The sequence below is a fragment of the Polyergus mexicanus genome, unplaced genomic scaffold (assembly GCF_030449975.1).
Source record: "Polyergus mexicanus isolate NDT 795.1 unplaced genomic scaffold, iyPolMexi1.0 SCAF_1, whole genome shotgun sequence".
NCBI lineage: Eukaryota > Metazoa > Arthropoda > Insecta > Hymenoptera > Formicidae > Polyergus > Polyergus mexicanus.
This window is the reverse complement of record NW_027223321.1, coordinates 5,103,208-5,124,245: the sequence shown is the minus strand read 5'-3', so window position 1 is coordinate 5,124,245 and position 21,038 is coordinate 5,103,208. Positions and strand designations below refer to the sequence as shown.

The 21,038-nt window shown below is 37.5% G+C and overlaps 1 protein-coding gene across 9 annotated transcripts in view; it reads right to left on the bottom strand.

Annotated features, from left to right (window-relative positions):
- The window catches only part of LOC138933029 (phosphatase and actin regulator 2), a 213,657-nt gene that overhangs the window by 175,390 nt on the left and 17,229 nt on the right, over positions 1-21,038 (bottom strand). For 4 of the 9 annotated variants that reach the window (XM_070295452.1, XM_070295479.1, XM_070295497.1 and 1 more), the window contains exons 1-2: positions 16,755-17,112; positions 709-2,072 (exon numbers count right to left, since the gene is read on the bottom strand). The exons of 1 other annotated variant lie outside the window; for it this stretch is intronic. Coding sequence is in view for 1 of the 8 variants with exons in the window: in XM_070295531.1 (XP_070151632.1) it covers positions 16,755-16,788 (34 nt within the window). In the remaining 7 variants the exon portion in view is untranslated. Of the gene's footprint in view, positions 1-708; positions 2,073-16,754; positions 17,113-21,038 lie in introns of those variants that run through there. 4 more of the 9 variants (XM_070295487.1, XM_070295515.1, XM_070295459.1 and 1 more) reach the window with 3 other exon arrangements.

Genomic DNA, 21,038 nt, shown 5'->3' with positions numbered 1-21,038 from the left:
AGCGATATCGCTGTTTATGTTAACGTAATATATACGATTCTCTTGCGCGATCGCGCGAAAAAATCTTTCATCTCTCTCTCTGTTGCATTAATTTCAATAACGCTTAACGTTACACGATACGTCGTATCTGTTGTTGTTTTCTGAATCCTCTTTACGCGAACAATTCTACGTTATACCGTCACGTTCGATTAATCAATCACTCCCCGACATTAATTTAGAAAGATGCTCGAACAAAAATAAATCTCTTCGATAAACAAGAGAAACGATTTATTTTCTTCGTGTATACGGGTTCTTTTCGCGCCTCGCGACTTTTCCTGCGATATTTAACAGACAATTAACCACGCTCTATCACCTATCGCTCACCCTAATCGAGAGATCGATGCAAATAACCGTTAGATACACTTACTTTCGTACGCGTGATACGTGATCGTCACTCGATCGAGTCACGTGTTTTCCTAAGAAACAATTTTCACAGACGCGCATTTTCTTATTTATTAAATAATAAACACGAGATACAGCGGGAAATATACGATACGTAAAAAGATACTACGTAAGGTCCATTCACGAGTCCAACGACCGATTAACCTTCAAGGACAAATCGACGATACTAGGGGCGTTTCGTCATCCGTTACATAAAATATGCGTAAAAATTTTCTTTTCTCCCGTGCTCTCACACACGTATACACGATGTATATGATATGTACGTACTCCGATAATCGTCGTGGAGACGATTCGGGCAGTGGAGGGCTCGTTTTTCTCGGCAGGATTCGGGAAGAAGCGTCGAGGCGCGGGTAAGGCCGACGTTATATCACAGAGAGCGTACACAGGCGTCGGCTCGCTTCTGGCTGCTTCCACGGGACACCTGTCCGCGGCAGGAGCGCAGGTGAGAGGAAAGCGAGACGGCGATAAGAGGACGCAACGATCGTAAACACACGGGAGCGGCGCGTAGTACTCCGATTTTGTAACGCGATCGAGGTAAGGGTAAGGTAAGGTAAGGTAAGGTAAAGTTATCGCGGGAAGAGAGGATCGGGAGGAGAGTTTAAACGGTGGGAAAGAAAGACACGTTGAGGAGACGGAGAGATGGCCGATCGAGAACACAAGAGAGATTCCAGCGATCCTCTTCGTCGTCGATATGACGATAACGCCGACGCCGACGACGTCAGATATACACAACGCACTGTCACGCACACTGAGATAAACACGGATACGTGCGTACGACGCGAACTCACTGAATGCCGTCGCCGTCGATGCTGTGCTTCTTCCTCCTGTTGGCGCGAGAGAGAGAGAGAGAGAGAGAGGGAGACGGATATAGTCCGGCGGTGGAGGAACGCGACGGATGAGACGGGCCGTCGGTCGTGGATGTCGGGCGGGACGGATTCGCGAACGGAATTAATTAATCGCGAACGTGCCGTGGACGACCGACGACGTGCGAAAACAAGCGGTCGAAGCGATGGAGAACGACGGGTAACGGCGACGACGACCGCGCCACGAAACACACACCGAGGGAGGCTCACGAGGACTGAGAGCGGCCATGCCGATCGCGGCGTCATCTCGCGGCGACGAGACGACGGTAGCCGGCTGCTGCTGGCGGTGACGGTAGAGGCGCCTATACCCTCTTCGCCGTAACTCTCTCCTTCAATTAACGTTTATCGCCGGCTTGTCCTCCGAGCGCTTCCTCGCGTTACACCCGGGGACATTGACGATTATAACCGTGTGAAAAAAATTTCTTATTGTTAGATCAGAGCGATCCGTTTCACGATTTAAATTGTACAAAATGTAGACGCGTTGTAAAAAGGCCGAGAAGTTGTAACTGTGCACGTGGATACGCGAGGGAGATTATAAATTGTTCCTTCTTTTTTTTTTCAATTTAATTAAAGAGATCGTAAATTATGCTTTCTTTTTTTTTTGTTTTAATTTAATTAAATATATTTTTAAAAGTTTGAATTATATCTCAAACCTCATGTGTATTTATCTTTTTGTTATGCTCTTAATTTCGGAATTTATTTCGTCAGAGATCTGTTTATCCGAGTATCTATAGTTTGCTAAGACACCAAAATTCTATGATTATTTATCTGAAATAGAATGAAATGTTGATGTATTGACATATGTAAATAAATATGCGTCTTTAAAATTTCACGCTTTTCGTTTTTCACATTGTTATTTTAAATTTGAAGATTAATTTAGAAATTATGCGCAGACTTTTTCCCTGTAGCATTATAAAAGAATATATGGGAACGCAGCCTTTACAATCCCATAATTAAAAAATGTTAAATTCTCTCTTTTGTCTGCCTGTAATCTCAATCATTGTATCGTGTTTGTTATGTTCCGAGCTATAACGAATGGCAAGCGAAAGTTGCTATTCATATCAGATGACTTTATCAATTCCACGCGCTTTCTTAAATGAGCACACTTAAATGTGCGTAAGTCACGCGTAAGTCTAGGAATCGAGATGACAATCATGGGTGTGGCAAATACGAAGCGATGGATTGGTGGAAGGATGACGCGAGCATAGTGCATTCGCCGTAATTTAAATGAATATATATACATATATGCAGAGACAATGAGACTACAGCTATTTTTTACGAGGTGATAATTTTAAATGTATGTTATATAACTTACAATAAGACACCGAGGAATGATGATCGACTAAATCAGACGAATCACATAAAGGATCTCTCTCCTTCTCTAATTGATTTTCAAATACATACCTGAAACAGAAAAATAAAATTTTCTTGCCGACTATTTTTCCTATAAAATGCGTGGAACATTAATTCATCATGTAGATATAAAGATAATTCTTATGTAAATTAAATAAACTTGTGGAAAATCTCAATTAATTCGCTGCTTATCAATCACGAATAATAGTAATAAATTAAAGATTTCCCGATAAAAAATTTTGCTGATAAATTATATCTAAACTCAAAATTCAATTGTTTGAGTATTAAAAGAATAGATAAAACTCGCTGTCGTAAAAGCTATTGTTAGTGAGCGATAAATCTGAGATTACTGTGCACAAGTTGTACTTTTCACGACCGCGCGACTCCTGACAGGTTGAGCACATTTATCTCATGTATAGTTGTAGATTACACATGGTGCGGGCTAGCTAAGCTTTATTTTTGCAGACAGTCGTCGAGTCACATTGCGAAGATCCAGACGGATTTTTGATTGAAAATTTTTGGTGGGCGGACGCGCGAATATTCGAATTGTCAGACGGTGGATGTAGTGCGACCACGTGGTATTGTATTTCCGAGACGTCTAGACTCGCTAATTTAAACCGACTCGCGGATCTCTACCGCTCCTTTCGGCTCACCAGTCTGGTCGCTGTCACAACTAAGGCTTGAGATATGAGAAATATTTCGCACGCGGAGAACGGAACGAGAGTATCGATTTTGCCAAGGTCGTTCGGTTAGAAAGTATGCGCGTTACATGCGGATGCACGTCAGTAATCAATACTTAATAAGAGATGCAGCCTTTGAGCAACATGCAATCGATCCATGAATCTGTATATCCGAATCGTTAAGGATCGTGAATCTTCTTATCAAATTATTGGATCTTTTTAAATATGCGAAACATCGCGCTGCAATGTATAATACTTATACATTATGCACAAGAATACCTATGAAATATTCCAAGAAATTATCATATCAATGTCTTTGCTATTAAATCAAATTATCTCTTAACAGAACACAGCTCTTTTTAATTAAACGTAACGAGTTACCGCGTTCGTATAAATAATTACAAAACAAAAACTCGCAAATTTATATGTAAATGCGATATCGGACCTGGTCTCGCTTAATCTCGCATCATCTCGCTTCATCCGCGATGCGTCTTACGTAACCGCGAGATATCACGAACGTAAACCTTGTACACATTTAATCTATGCATATTGCTAATGGTATATAAGAATAGCTTATTTTTAGAAATTATTAGTTATTATACACATTACAAGGATTGTGCAAAAAACGGAATGTATGCACGGCGGATGTTCCGCTGCGACATTAATGCAGACATTTATTTATTTTTTTCTCTCTTACGAAACTTTACGTACCACGCATTTCTCTTTCAAATTTCGCTGTCCATTATATATCATTATTTTCATATAAATAATACAGCTAGAAAAATAACAGATTATAAATACATATCCGGCTATATTACTTTTTTTTTTTTTTTTTTTTTTTTTAATACAGGGTGTCCCCAATTTAAATGACAAAACTTGAGGAGCGCGTAGGGGACCGAAAAGCTAAGACAGAAAGTCCTTTAGAGGTTTGCTCGTTTTTGCTCCATTTTGGAGAAAATCACAAAAGAAAAAAAAAACAAGTTTTCGTTCTTTTTACTTATTTATTTACATTTTATTTATGTTATCATCTATTATCTATTTAATGCAGATATTGTTCAAAATGTTGTCCTCTTGCAGCAATGCAAGCATTACATCTAACACTGATCTCATTAATTGCAGCTAGACATTGTTTCTGCTTCAAGAAGCAGAAAATTCATTCGGTGCCAATCAACTCGAGAGAGCAACCGACAATGAGAGATTGAATTTTTACAATTTTCTTTAAAATGGAGTAAAAACGAGCAAACCTCTAAAGGGACTTCTTGTCTTAGTTTTTCGGTTTTTCGGTTTTGCACGCTCTTCAAGTTTTGCCATTTAAATTGGGGACACCCTGTATATCCCTTTCGGAAATATATATGTATGCATATATCATCTCTTCGATTAAACACTTGCATGAAATTTATCGATTTATTTGGTATGTCTCAACAGTGCGTATTATTTAGTATGTGTCAATACTGCGACGCAAAATGTTGCATTGTATCGCAGTTGAGCGGTCAAAGAACTCTCGGTCTCTCGCCGGCGCGATGGCAAAGGTCCGCTCGCAAAGTTAAGCGAGCTATATAAAACTGTCCCCTGACCCGTTTCATCGATCGCTATATAAATTAAGGTCAATCTACATATTTCTAAAAAAATAACAATCTGTCGGCGAACAACTTTATTATGTTCCGCACTTAAAAAATGCACAGAGATCTTCGTAAAAATCTTCAACGCACATAACGATTTATTTATCAAACAAGGAATATTAAGAGATCCGTAAGGATTAATCTTGACAATTGTCTACACGCCGATTCGATACGAACTTCCGAGGATTCCTCGCAGCCGCCCGTTTAAACGTATTACAATTGCAATAAAGAATGACTCTCAGCTGACCCGAATTATAAGACAATTTACCATTAAATGGCTGAGACGTATGTATAATTAAAGCAAAGTGACAGTGCATCGGAGAGAGGCGTCTCGAGCAGCTGACGGTCGAGCATTTGTACGATCCGACGTGTACTTTCGCGCTCCCCTATACTAAATACAGCTACTTACGAGACACGAACAGTTGTGCGAATTACACGCCAGACGAAAATATCGTTCGTAAGCGAGACAAGTCCTTTTCCGAAATCGCGCACGGAGTATGGCCACTTTGAACGATGCAATTTACCGCTTGCGCAACACGCAACACTCGTAGGTTGTAATTCATTACTGCAGATTTCGCCGCAATGTAATTTCTTTTTTGCGATATTAAAGCCAATATCGATAGATTTCAGAAATCACAGCCGATTTCGATTTCACAAAAAGCACAAATAATTAATCTTTTTTAAAAAATTAATATGTAAAATTTAAATTCAACACAATTAAGTTAGATTAAGCAATATGAGCAAAGATTTATTTAGATTACAATATAAATTTTTTTGTGCAGTATTGAAACTTTCTTTCATTGAAAATATACCTACGTCACGAAATTATGTAAGAGTTATTACAAGTAATTACAAGTATTAATCAAAATATAAAAGAAAAAAAATGTTGGCATACTTAGTCTCTTTGCAAGATGAATTACTCGCATCGAGGTGGATGATGCCACTTCTTTTTTCTCTACCTTTAAAGAGTAAACCGCATCTTCTCATAGGGAAGAAGACGCAGCATAATAGTCTTCAAAGGAGAATAACATACGATAGAAAGAGAAAGGAGAGAGTGCGTGCGTGGCACAAGGCAGTGGTTACCCATCTCTCTGTTAGGTTGAACGAAGTAACGCTTTACCCGTAAACAATACCCCGAGAATACACCGGCTACTAAACGCACTACGTAACGCGTATAAGACACGTGTGCTTATACTCGCCAAATACAATCCCAGAATTACGATAATTAACGATAAAAGAAAATTCACGCTTTATTTTGTTCAAAATATCTTGTTGAAAACATTCTTGTTAAAAATAATAACTTGTCACAATTTACTAGAAAATATATTGATGATTATAATTATATGATAATTATAAATATTATTATAATGTATTTTTTCAAGATTTTTCAATTTAAACATTCAATTGAATAAGATGAAAGAATGATTATTATAGAATATTAAAAATATGATAGCAAGAGTATAAAATGTCTGACATGTAAGTAGTCAAACGAAAAGTGGAGATAGATCGGGTCAACCTGAAGCGAAAAGTCCTCAGACATTTTAATTAATAACATAATAATTATTGCGAATTTAGCAAAATGGTATAGGACTTTTCGCTTCAGGTTGACCCGATCTATCTCCACTTTTCGTTTAGCTACTTACATGTCGGACACCCTGTATAAAATTGCATAGACCGATGTAAATTTAAAGGAACACAAAAAGTCTCGCGTGAGAAATTTAGGATAACTAAGTTTGTCGCACGCCCATCAGGTTGTTAGCTAACCGTCTGGATAAGATGTTGTTCAGAGCGATAATGGCGGGAAATTAATGGCAGGGGAGGATGAGAACGACAGGCAAAGTATAAGAGATTGCTTTCCTTATTACCGTGTAGATTCAGCCTGCCTTCCTCTATTAGTAGTTGCGATTTCGACGGAAATTATTGCGGTAGAGCGAAATTACCGGATCTTTTAGACTTTTAGACCGTAAAAGTTTCTCGTTATTAACATATCCGCTGTCACATGTGAAACCTCTCTTTGCAGATTTGATAAAAATTTCCATGTAATAAACAATAGAACATAAAATATTCGTCACTACGTTATAGGATTGGTTGAGCGACAAATCGTATATTTTTGCAACTGAGATGTTTGCACGTGACAGTAATTGATAGACTGCAATGCGTCGCATTTATTACGGTCCAGCTGTATTTTATTCGCAGCGACACACACACACACACACACACACACACACAAGTTTGCCGATTCGGTATACGGGAGATTATCGCGAGTAATCGTAACGAAATTCCTGGTTACAAATTGCAACCGCGAATGATGAAAACCGTGCTGGTCCATTAATTTCTTTATTTCTCCAGCAAGCTCGGTTTTTCTTCCCCGTCCATGTTCAACGATATTTCAATAATATCGCTCTTAATCGACGTTTCACTATATGACTTTGCGATAGTTTTTAAATATGCTTCTCGTTTCTCTCGTATACATTATACGTTAATTTCTTCCATAAAATTTTTCAAGGTATTATCAACTCGCGCACACACTCATATAAATCGTTATATTAAAAAAAAAAAAAAAAAAAAAAAAAAATTATATTTTTATCATAATGTGTGCTACGTATATTTTAAATATTTGCTTCGCGTTTCGCAATATTAAGAGTAAAATTTGATCCCCTTCCGTCAAATCTATAGATAATAGAAAAAATATATCTACGTATTTGTTGAAATTAATCGGTGATTTTTATTCATAGGAACGAGTATATCATTTTATTGTCCAATGTTATCGGGATATCGTACGTCGCTCGAGTTGTGGTCATGTATCAACAAAGCGTCTCTCGCGTTTATGACTCGCACGTGGAACAACGTCAAATGCCGTAAAATTAATAGCACCCTCCATAATAATACGTTTGATTTATCCCGTGCTCGCGTTTTATCAGCGTGTTACGGGGACGGATCAGTTTTTTTGCGTATCCGCCGCAAATATTGAGCTTGAAATCAACCGCACGCTTAAAAATGAGTGGACTGCATGCGAGAGAGAAAAACAATGCATATATTTTTGAATCGAACAGGCATTTGCTTCGCGCGAGAATCATCCCTTCAACATTCCCTTCTTGATTTATTCGCGACGCACAATCAGCGTTGCGATGTTTTATATCTTGTAAGAGACATTATTCCGGGAGGAATTGCAAGAAAGAAAGAGAGAAAATATGAGAATATTAATATTATTTAAAGAAATAGTTATCGAAATAAAATTAATTTAAATGTTTGAAATTTTTCAAGTTTGTTTAAATACTTTGAGAAATCGAATCGATTTTCCATCTATAAAAATCTTCAATTAAAAAACGAATTAAATGATAATCCCATATGACTCGGCTTTTGTTATACATTTTCGCAATTATTATTCTCCGACAAAGGGGATTAAATTTCCTTAAAGACCACGTGGAAAATCGGGATATCGGCTTTACCGACACATCGCAGCTTTTCTGTTCTTAACGTAGAACCACATCGGAGAATTACCGCGAGGAAATTCTTCGGATGACGTTCTCGTCATCTGGGAATTCCACGAGTTTCACGAAGGTGATTTACGAAGCCTCACGATGCTACAAAACCAGAACAGGGCGGTTCACGATGATCTACATCAGATTCCCAAACTGAATATGCGCCGAATAAGATAAGAAACTCTCTCAAATGATAATAAAAAAAGAAAGTACTTTTGTCATCATCTTATCTAAATCAGGAATCCGCGATAAAGAATACGTTCAGATAGAAAAATATTTAAAAGCAAAAATATTCTGCCTTCTTCCTTCTACGTATACTATCTACTAAATATAATATAGTATACATACACAAGCAAAATCATACATGTACAAATGAAAATATGTTAAAATATGTGTAGCATAAAAAAAATAATTTTTAATAAATTTTTCGCACCGATCACCGAAATGCAATTTCGAAGATTTAATTCAATCCGATTTCGCGCGTAATGGAGATAAATGGAAATTAAATGAATTAATCTGTCTCTCCTTCCTTTCTTCATGGCTACTCCTCCCTGCGATAAAGCGAGGGGAAGATACGACGCTAATTTCTACGAGTTGCTCGATGTACAGAGAGAAAATTACACGCTTTTTTTACCGATTCTTTTCTTCGTTCCGCCGCGCATTCTTCGACAAATTGCTCAGTTATTATTGGAAAGCCATTACGTACCGGTTTCAATACGTCGAATCAAGAAGAGAAATAATTGAAGAACGCGCTGCACACATTACACGAGTCATACATTAACGCTAGCCGCGACGTCTTAGGAGAGAAGCGAGTTGTCGCTTTGCTCTCATCTTATTAAATCTCAAATTTTTCAATTTCTCTCACAATAAAAAACTATAGATCTTTCACGATATAAATTATTTTTAATATATAAAAATAAGATAACAAATCATAATAAAAAGAATATGTTTCAGTACTCATTATTTAAAGATATTTAAAATATTGTTTATTACTGCGAGTTTGCATTTTATGAAACGGGCAAAAAGGTGTCTCTTAAAAAAAGACACCGCCGACGGCCATGGATATATAAGAATGTGAGATAGAATTATAAGAAGAGTCAACGACGGTTTCTGCAGCATAAATATACGATAGAATTTCGAGGGAAACGCTGCGGACGCTGAGAGCACTTCGCATCAATGCACATTGAATTCTACAAATAATCGCGGCGAATGCAACGAGATTTTCCTGCAGAATGCACCGTAAAGGACGGACGGATCTATGTGTTCGAAAAAGGTAGCACGTGCGCGATATTGATTTTTCGCGGGTCGATGAGATTCATCCTTCTTTTTCCCCCTCGTCTCTCTTTTTTGCCTAGATAGTTGCCGGGCTTTTAAGAGCGAGTTGCGTCGCGTGCGTATTTGCTTTCCTATATCGAAGAAATTTTCCAACGAGTCGGATGCAGAAGATCTTGCATCGGAGAAGTGACATGGTGAAGCGCACAACTTCTCACGGATCCGTAGAGTTTCGCAATTATATGGCAACGATTCGCTTCTCGAAGTCAGTAATACGAGCACACACACAAGTAGTTGCTGTACCAGATAAATTTTCAGATTTATTTTCCATGACATTCGCTTCGCTCCTACCGTGCAAGTTACACCGCACGCGCATACGTTACCATGCACAATTCAATATGAATCCATTTATTTTAAAATTAGTAAAAAGGAGAGAAGAGAGATTTATTCTCCAATTCTTGAGAGAATCAGTCGTCGAGTCGATGAAAAGAATTTCACTCGGCATCTCGGCTTTGCGGAACATCATTTGCTTGTTTGTATTTTGAGTATAAAGATGGAAAAATTCAAATAAGGCGAGCAGAAAACCGTAATAAAACAAGATTCATGAATATATCAATTTATATGCGTACACACATAACCATCTCAATTCGAATGCAAAGACCTAGATAAGAGCAAATAATCTACGAATTCCGCGAATGTAATATAATATTTTTTTACGGAGAGCATAATATAGAGCAATTGGACTTTTTAGCCGGGAGCAATCGTATTTCCTTTTTCAGATACCATTGTGAATGTAGGCAGATCGTAGTCAGAGGCGTTTCCGGTCGCCGATCGAAAAACTGCAGTGACTTTTATGATGGGATGAGTAATCACGGAACGGATAATATCCTTTCTTCGTCGATTATTAATTAACATGGGTCACGATGTCGCCAATGCGACATCGTCGGATGATTAAAGGATGGAGGATTAAGAGATAGTCTCCGCAGCGCGACGGAGGAGATGATGCATCCGCTTGCACGGAAACTGTTTCGCGAACACCCATCTCTCGCCCGAATCAATGGCGCGTATCACGGCCCCGCAACCTATATAGTTATATCAGCGCAGTTTTCGCGAACAGGATGGCGAAAATGTGCCTTCGGTAGAATAAAATGTACCGCATTTCGCACACGTTACACGAGCAGCTCGTTTTCTGCATTTTTCCGGGATAAATTTCTGCAATAAACGCGAAACTGACGCGCAGGGAAAATGTGTCGGAGTGACAGGAATTATCCTCGCCGTCAGACGCATTCTTCCCTGTCGAGGTAACCAACGCTTTCAACGTTTATATTGTAGAGAATATTTCAAAAGTCGTGTATTTTCCTTAAATCGAAGATATTATCAGGGAAGCTAAGAAAAAACGGAATTTTTTCATAATATTCAAAACAATAAATGTATGTATATATATATATTTCTCTTTCTTATTCTCTTCTAATAATTAACGAGTTTTATAAGAAAATAAAAGATCAAAGATATAAACTAATAGATTTTCGAATAAATTTAAATAACTTTTATTTCAACGAAAATATATGGTATATTATATTAAACTGTGGTGTTAAAATTATAAAAATAAAAACCGCTAGCTTGCAAAAAGTGGTTTTAAATAAATTGTCGGTAATCTCTGAATATTGATTTTTCCCTTTAAATTCATTTCGGAACAACATTCTGTTTTTACGCGTATTTCTATCTCGAGACGAGCGTACCCGTAATAAATTTCTACGACATTGACTCATTAAAGGCGATTAGAATCGCAAGATACCTAATCTGCCGCACGCGAAACTCCTCTTCATTAAAATATCGATTGTTATATCGCAGCTCGAGTGCCACAAAAGCATTGTCGTTCGAGGTATATTACTGTGATTATCTATGGCTAGTTCCGTATTTCTCTGCCTTTTGCAGACCCGTTGCGTGGACGAGTTATCCGCAGACAAAGCAATTGCAAATATGAAACACAGTATCTACAGGGTAATTTATATCTATGGAGAGGTCTTTCTCGCAAAATTTTTTGCAAATTTAAATTTTCCCGGATAATTCAAAGAGTCTCTCTCTTTCTCACACACACTCGATTTCGTACTTATAATTCATTATTAAAAAATTTCAAAATCTCTTAATGTAATTTGTAAAATACAGTACTTTTACAAAGTACTTGTGCTCGATTATTAAAGAGACGAATTATCTCATTTGATACTGAAAATCTAATTAAACCATAACCGCATTTGACAGGTATATAGATCGAGAGTAACGAGAGAAATTCGCTCAAAGAGTCAAACTAGGCGAAAGTAACGTTATTTCCCATTTGCTATCGCTTGAAAAAGTGCAGTAAGAGGATAGGTGTCATCGAAGGAGACATGCATTTGCATTCGCCGAACAAAGCAAACTTCATTGTTAGCATGTAATGGAGTGAAACAGATATGAAACGTCACATTGTCGCGCATTTACGGTAATCTAGAATTTCCATTTTGATGCCGGATACTTGCAGCAATTTTCACATAAGAGACATCACTCCCCAAATTTATCTTTCATATCCATTATACTTACGAAAGCATATCTTCACGCACTGATTACGCGACATAATATTCCATCGGTTGCCATCGCTTCGTTTCTCATTCTACATAGCAATGTAGATAGCAACTACGACAATTATTATAATGAGCAGAATGTAATTGCACCCGAGCTCCTTTACGCCTATACATAAATTTATTGGTTGAAATTTGAATTTTGATTTACACGAGAAGCGAGAAATAATGCTTATTTTTCTTTGAACAGTAAATCTTCGTTTATTAAAAATTTAATCGTATTGTCATATCTCGTAGGTCATAAAATTTTTTACGACTGATGACGGAAAACTTACAAATACACGAGACGATGCGGTAGCGAAACTGTCCCCGGCTGAAAGCGCATGAAGCTGTTATTGAAATAGTTTCGCGAACAATATATTGCAGCTTATAGCGAAATAATCTTCCCTCCTCTGTCAATGGCAAATATCCTTTCTAGTCTCTAAGTCTAAGGAAAGAAAATTTTCAAGATGTATCATAATAAGAAAGTTATGAAACTTTTTGTACATGTAATTATTTTGTCAAGGGCTATCCTAATGAGACGAACTATCGCGCATCATCATAAGATCGAAATTACGCAGATATTTGCGCGAGTATTTTCATGGAAACGCGCGTCATTGATATTTTATGAGCGAAACTAAAGTCCCTTTTCAACGCATCTATTTTATCAATCGCGCAACACGAGCTTGAATAAGCGCAGAAAGATGCTCTCCATTGCCATTATTTTTTCACGACCGTCGTATTCCGTGACAATTTTCATTGCACCTCCGTCACGCTCTCTCGTATCGAGAGAAACATCTTTCTTCGTCGCGCGCGAAATTACTTTTTCACGAGCTGTCGTTTTCGCGAGCGACGACCGGCCGGTTTGCGCAAAGTCTGTTTACCAATTTCCGCGTGCTCTTCGCGCGAGTTTACGATGTATTACCGTCACTGTATCGCGAGTTTGCTCGGAGCCATCGAGAAAATCGATCAACTATGTGCGACGAGTTGGTGGGTGGCATGAGCTCTTGCGAGAAAAAGCGAGACAAAGCCGCTCGACCCCCCCCCCCCCCCCATCAATGATGATGGCGATAACGTTGGTGGTGGCTCATCGAGTTTTTCGACGTCGAGTTCCTGCAGTATTTCTTGCCTTATTCAATAACCGTGCGCTCTCTAGGCGCGATATGCTCCACTCCTATCACGCTTTTTTCGGAAGCTTTCATCCGCAAACGCTTCTTACCCGATTGTATCAAGGAAACTTTCGCGATCAACGGAGAATAGAGAAATATAAAAGTCAAAGCGAAGAAAGAAGAGACAGCGAGGAAAAGTAAGTAAGTAGCTTATTTTCCTTAGCATTTCTACCTACTTTTCGCGACAAACCTCAATTTGCTGATAGAAGGCAATGAAAAGGCACGGAAGTACTGCGTTTTTACAACTACTTGTTACGTGGCCGAGATAAAAATGAAGTAAGCATGCGAGCGATAGCGCGACGTCTGTTTCAGAGACGCTTTCGTAATATTGTACACGCTGGAACATTCTGGACAAAATAGTGTCGCTGAATATTCTGATAAACGATGCCGATGATCCGATAAACGTAAGTATCTACATGAAATCGGGATTGTGAGAGAAATTTATGTGCACGAGGTCAAACCGTCTTCATTAAATCGTCCAAACGGAAATCATAAAACCGACCTTCTGTAAATTTTATCTGGTTGCCTTAATGCCATGATATTCCATTGAATGTATGCTCGATAAGTACATTTCATACTTTTCGCTGAGTTATGTAAAAAATTCGCAGAGAATATAAAATTAAGATTTTCACGATTTCGAGATAATCATATATGCGTGTGATATAAAAAATATAAATAATATTTAAATATCATTTATATGTATATTATTTTTTTAATAAAAAGAGAATATATTTATACCTTATACACATATGTAGTTAATACGGTACCGCGAAAAACTATGCTATATTTTCGAGAAAAATTATATTCTTCAAACTTCCATCGCGGCGAAATCTTACGTGGATCACTAGCTAGCGAGAAGCCGGGAAGGCAAAGGATCCATCGAAGCTGTTGAACGTGCATCGCAGCATCCGTGTCTAAACCCGCGCAAGAAACTCTCGAGAGTAGCACTTTAAAACGACAAACATCGTCTCGGTTTTCGCCGAATGCTCGATTCTGCTGCTCGTATCTGACTCTATATCGCGCGCATCTTTGTTGCATACGTTTCACGTTTGCGATAGCAAAGCTTGTGAGTTAGATAGTGAAAGGACGAAAGGTATTTTACAACGAAACCGTACAATCGTTCAGAGTGACGAGAGTAGAAGACTCGAAATGTCAGATACGGAGGAAAGAATGATTTTTCATGCAATACAACAATGGTTACGTAACAATGAGACGCGCAATGTCAGCTACTCTCCCGGGGACGCTCACGAACATGGAATCCTTCTCGCAAGCCTTTTGCAACATCGGAACATGTCGAAGACACGGCGCAGGAAATCGTTTGAAAAAGATAAAAGACTTCATCATTCAGAATTACAGGCTTGGAATTATTTATTGTAACGCACCACAGAATGAATCTCCATTTCTACGAGAAATAACCGTCCGTCGATCAATAATAATTATGCAATAACGCGAAAGAAAGAGAGATAGATATATTAATTTTTTGAAACATCAACATTTTAATAAGATATATATTTTTAAGCTGTTATCTTGTATATTTTATATTTTAAAAATTATACACATTTTCAAAAGTATTTGTGTGATATAAATTAAACTTTAAATACATTTTTGTAATCAATTGATCGACAAAGATCTTCTATACTGCGAACGGAAGGAAATAAAAGTAAATTTTATTACAAACAAACTCGATTGTTTTTAAATCGAGTTTAAGTTAAAATCTTGTTTGGTCGGATTACCAGATAGGCATTATCGAAATGAAACTTTATTACGCTGAAAATTTCGTATAATTGATATAACGTTAAAACGGAGTCGCTTATGACATACATTTCTTTCTCTCTCTCTCTCTTTCTCTCTCTTTAGCAGTTTAATTATGTATGTTTTTATATAATAAATTATTATAGTTAAAATAATTCTGTAATAGTACTATTAATTCTATAGTAGTTATATTAAACATTGACGTTAAGAATTACTCAGAATTTATTCGCAAGATCGTATAGGGACTTCTGGAAAAGGACACTGCGTTTCTCGAGAGCAATCGATGACCTAAATGTTCATTGTCGTTCGTTGCCAAGTCGACGCGTACAAGATATGCTCTTTATTTAGATGAAGTGCTCCGATCGGAGATGTTTTGGAAACGCGATGTCGCGATGAGCTATGCAAACTATATATGCAATTTATCTATTAACGTGATGAATCGAGTACTTGCCAACAAAGCCATAAATTTGTAGATTAGCGTATATTATATTATATATATTTTAATAAACATCTGATGCACGAATAAAATGAAAAGTTAACTAAAACAAAAAGTATGTTGCTTTAAAAAATACGCGTGTGGAAATTTCATTACATAAAAAAAATTTGAACGTCAAGATCATTCGTAAGATTATTTAAAATATTGCAGATATTAATTTTTCTCAAAAAAAAATTTGTTTTTTATTCGTACAAGTTGATAATAAAACGTGAAAAAAATTTCTCCATTCAAACAGGAAAAGCATAGATAGAAGTTTGAAAACTTTTTAAATGTAAGATGATATTTTACTATTATTCAAGAAAAATAATATTTTTAAATGACTGTGACTTATCCCTCCCAGAGAGACTGAGAGACGTGCTAGCGCAACCATTTAAGTTCTTTAACTTTACTATGTAAATGCGCATACTATCTCATTATCATTTTCAAGAAAGTCCGTAAGCTTCTAATCATAGTCGCGCATCGTGGGTGAACATTTTCACAAAGGATTGAGTGAAACTATATACTATATTTGTTGCACGTCTATGAAAGTAACAATAAATTCCATCGCGCAAGCAAAGTTTATTATTGCGATATACGTATGTGTATAGAAGAGCTTTTTATTCCGTTAGTCACGTAGAATATCGACGATCAATTTTTTTCGCCCGTCCGAGTATATATGTAACGTTCGAGTGTGTTTAATTAAGCGCAATGAATTTCGTGCTTTGTATTCTCAATTAATATACCATATGGAATAAACTTATCTTTTATCCATGGCAACTGTCAATTTTTGCTCGCAGATATTATTACAGCGAAATATCATTGCGAATTATTGTATATCACGCGCGAATGGAAAAGCACTGTAATTAGAATATAAAAACAAGGATAACGCATACGGATAAATAAAGAATAAAAAAAATATCGATATAAAAAAATACGTTAAAATAACGTAAAATTAGAAATAAAGCATTAAATATTAAGGAAATTTTACTCTATATATAATAATCGGACGAGTAGTTGATAAACTATATACAATATATGATACAAAATGTGAACATACCATCCTTGAAAGGTCCGAACCGCCACAAGCTCATTGTGTAATATATAGAAGACACGCAGCAATAGCTCACGCAATATGCACTTATTTACATTATCTCACAGAGAATTCCACAGGCACACGCCATTTTTCCTCGCAAACCTCCAATGTCTCTAAAGTTTTTGAGACAAAGTTATCAACTTCTTGCGTGACTTGCAGCTTGCGACACGCAGAAACAAATTTATGCGAAGGCTCGTAAGTTTTTCTACAACTGTTTGAACGTTAAAAAAGCGAGTTTGCACTTCTGGTACAAAACTTAGCGCATCGATTTAATTCAATCTATTTTCGTGCGCTCGTTTTCTATCACTTATAATTGTTTATCTTTATTATCTCGATATTTTATCTAAGAAACAAATAATTTTAAATTGCTCGGAAGATTTAAAAGATCTATAAGATACTTTGTTTGGCAGGTACGTTGTTGACATATTATTTAAAATAAACTTATTTCTTCAATTTTGTGTCAACTGTTACAAATAACTAAAAAGGTTATCCTTTTCATTGACACGTGACCGATTCAATTAATTTCAATACTATTTCAATATGCAATTTCGTTTCCATTTTGTTTCTCATATTTACGCAAGCTCGCAATTTATTTCAGAAAGAGAAAGCTTTAAACCGTTTTATCATCATCCGAAGACAAGACTGACCCGTTCGTGCGTATCGTGCACGGTTGCCATTACTTTGCCAGCAAAACGCATCCCGATATTAACTTTATCCCCGTAAGGGGACAACACGGAATGCGTCCCCTCAGTCGTGGTTAACAACTAGCCTGCGCATGAAAGACACACCCTCCGCAGACCGGACAAATACACTCTGGGCGCGACCGCAGGGATATTTACGCTAGCAACTCGCCAGTAGTTGTTTCTTTAATTAGAAACCGTCTGCGATAGCGTTTCATCAATTGGCGAGTTCGGTCGCTACGAAATTACGTGTTGGCGTAATGACATTTAAAGACTTAACGATACGCGCAAATTTACGCAACATGTTCCACGCAAATTGAATTTTAGGAATCGCGATCAACGGTTATGTGTGTTAAACCAGACGAATAAATACAAGCTACAACTGTAGGTTTCTCTCTATATTCGAAGCTAAATAACATTTCCTATTAACGGTATCCGTTGACCGAATACAAATTTCGTATCGTAGATTCATTCGTGAAAATCAAAGTCACGCAAGCTCGATAATTTCGACTATTCAAGTTACTTTCATTCGCACATTTTTAATATTCGACTAAATATTCAAACGATTCGTCTTGTCAATGATCAAATATTTTTATCACAAACACTTTAGTACTACTTATAATAAAAAAATTAAAGCGTGTTGATCCTTTGATTAGTTCCTCGGTAATCTAATATCCGTCATTTAGACAATTCACGTATATCTCGCGCGAGATTATTCTCGATAGAAACGATAATCTTATCTAATCAGCATGCGTGTCACATTCACAGATTGACAAACGATTCGCTCGAACGATTCAATGTGTATTAAAAACGTAGATTTACTTGTATCGGATTAACAAGCATGAATTAAAAAAGTAACAATAAACGAACGGTCAATATTAAAAAAAATACTATACTAGTAATTGAAAGTCTCTTTTTCTCTCAATCTAAATTTTAAATGAATTTTTATAAATCTCATTTGTAATATTCAAACATTAAGAACATATTCAAGTGTACGGTTTTCGATATTTGCAAAGTTAATGTTATCAATTGTGTGAGTTTCACACACGTCCGTTAACACGTCAGCTAACTTGCAAAGTCTGTCAACTTCAAGAGCACGTTTTAACTCGCAGAATTTTTAAAGTCCTCGACATGATGAAACGGCGGCAAAAGTCTGTGAAATTTCCAAGCCATTCGAGATTCACGTTATTCCGAAAGAGCACGATTTATCAAAATCAAATTTCAACCGTGGGAATTCGCTATTTCGATAATCGAGATGGACGACGTATCGCGCGCGACGAAGAGATCAGCTGGAATTCGCGCGTGGCCGTTCCCGTCAGCAGTGCCGAGTACACTGGAGTCCGCGACCTGGCCTTCGTGTTTACATTGTAGTGAAACGTGCTGACGCGGTACCACCTTAGCCTTGCTAAGCTTCCGTCGTTTCAGGTAACACACTAACACTGGCGCGCGGCGTTCGTTTGCCGATACTTAAACGCGATGAACTATCCCCTTCACGGGAAAGCCGCTCTCTCTCTCTCTCTCTCTTTCTCTCCTATCTCTCTCTCTTTCTGTGATCAGCCGACCAGTAGATGATCGGATTGTGCGGCGACGGCCAACGGTGTCGTGCCTCGATGCTCTCTCGAACGAATGTCGTCCGACCATCGCCGCGATCGTCCTAAGAATAATTTACAGTCGCGTTACACGACGCAAATAGCATAGTATCCGCGTGACAGTATTCGCTATCATCCAAGCAGAGCCAAGTGGGAAGGTCATGGGATATCTAGTCGATGGTCATTTCTCGCTAGATAGGGGTAGATATATTTATTACCAAGATCGATGCCAAGGAATATGGCCTTTCGACTGAGCTTAACCGATATTAGTAAAATCATCCCTCGCCTTATCGTCTATGGCGTTATTAATTTATATACAGGGTGGCCCCGAACGTTCCAGCTAGACTTTGAGATCTTATAAGAAATTTAATTTTGAAGAAAAAATTTCCTGTAAACGTGAATCGAAAAATGCTTATATGCTTATGTTTATAGGAAATTTTTTCTTCAGAATTAAATTTCCTATAAGATCTCAAAGTCTGGTTGGAACGTTCGGGGCAGCCCTGTATACTTCGATATTGGTTATTAATATTATGTTTAATTCTTTCGAATCGAACGGTATCGCAGTGAAATCGTCGATTGAAATCAGTGTCCTCAGTCTGTCGAAATATATATGTATATCAATGCTTTTAACGATTTAATATTCACGATATTCTCTATCATGAAAGACCACCGTCGATCAAGCGATTCACCTCTTCGGCAAATCTCCTTCGTCAATATGCGGGAGTCACGGGGTAGAGTGGCTCCAGCCACTCGGGAATTCGATCGAATCCCCTGCAATGCAAAAGGGGACCGAGAAACGCTCTACGTGATCGGACTAACACCAAATCTCAAAAACAGAAGATTGTGGACCTTACGCGAAGCGAAGATTGAGAGAGGAAGTGTGATTCCCGCTCGCCAACAAAGGAATTATCGGACAACAGTTATATCTGTCGTCGAGTATCCGTAAGGTGTAAAAGATCACTTCTTTTTGCGAGATCAATGATCCGTAAATGGACGAAGATCATTTCCATTGTCCTTTTGATAAAAAAGAACCTATATATGTATATATATAAAATATGATATAATTATTCACGGCGAAATGTGAAACTAAAAAAGATTTATTATAATCTTGTAAATCTATAATTTATTATAATATCTTGTCAACATCTATGATGGAGATATTAAAACTTGCTTTTAAATAACAAACGTTTCTTCGAAAGAATACATTATTCTTTTCTCAACGAATTTGCTGTTTATGTAAAACAAAAAAAAAAAAAAACCTGATTGAATTTAAGATTAATCAACAAATGCTGTACCTCGGTTTTAATATTTAACGCAGCGAAAGCATTGTATTATATGTACATACACGTTGGCGACGAACAACATGTGGGTGAGAGAAAAAAAAAAGCGAACAACCACCGATATTAGCTCGATAAAATAACAAAAGCTGCAAAAACGCAACGTATTCTGCAACCGGAAACGCGTCAGGAGATCTTAACTATTCAATGAACGTTTGTCCATTCACGGTACGTGAGCGTGCATTATCTGTTTCACGTGCACTTTGCTCAAATAAACGCTTATCAACGGAGGAGACCCTTCGTATCGTCGTTACATTGTTTGCGACGCAATGATTGGAAAAAGGCTCATAGAAGTATTCCTTGACATTCTTTGTGGGAAGCAAAGACACACGGCCGCACGATTTACTTCAAAGCACTCGTTAGCGATAACCTAATAACGATAATCGATCGACGAAGCGTCAAGCGCCTTGGTCGCCATCGAGAATCTCATGACGCGATTTTTTTTTTTTTCTTTCTTTTTATGAACACTGAAGAAAGAGATCTCTCTCTCTCTCTCTCTCTCCCTTTACGCTCACGAGCTGGAAAAGATTTTCGAAGTACCGAGATGCCATTCCCCGAGTTCAGTGGCGGAGAAAATAACCTTGAAAGAGAACTTTTCATCGATCGTTGAAATAGATTTACGGTTTAAAAAAATATATGAAT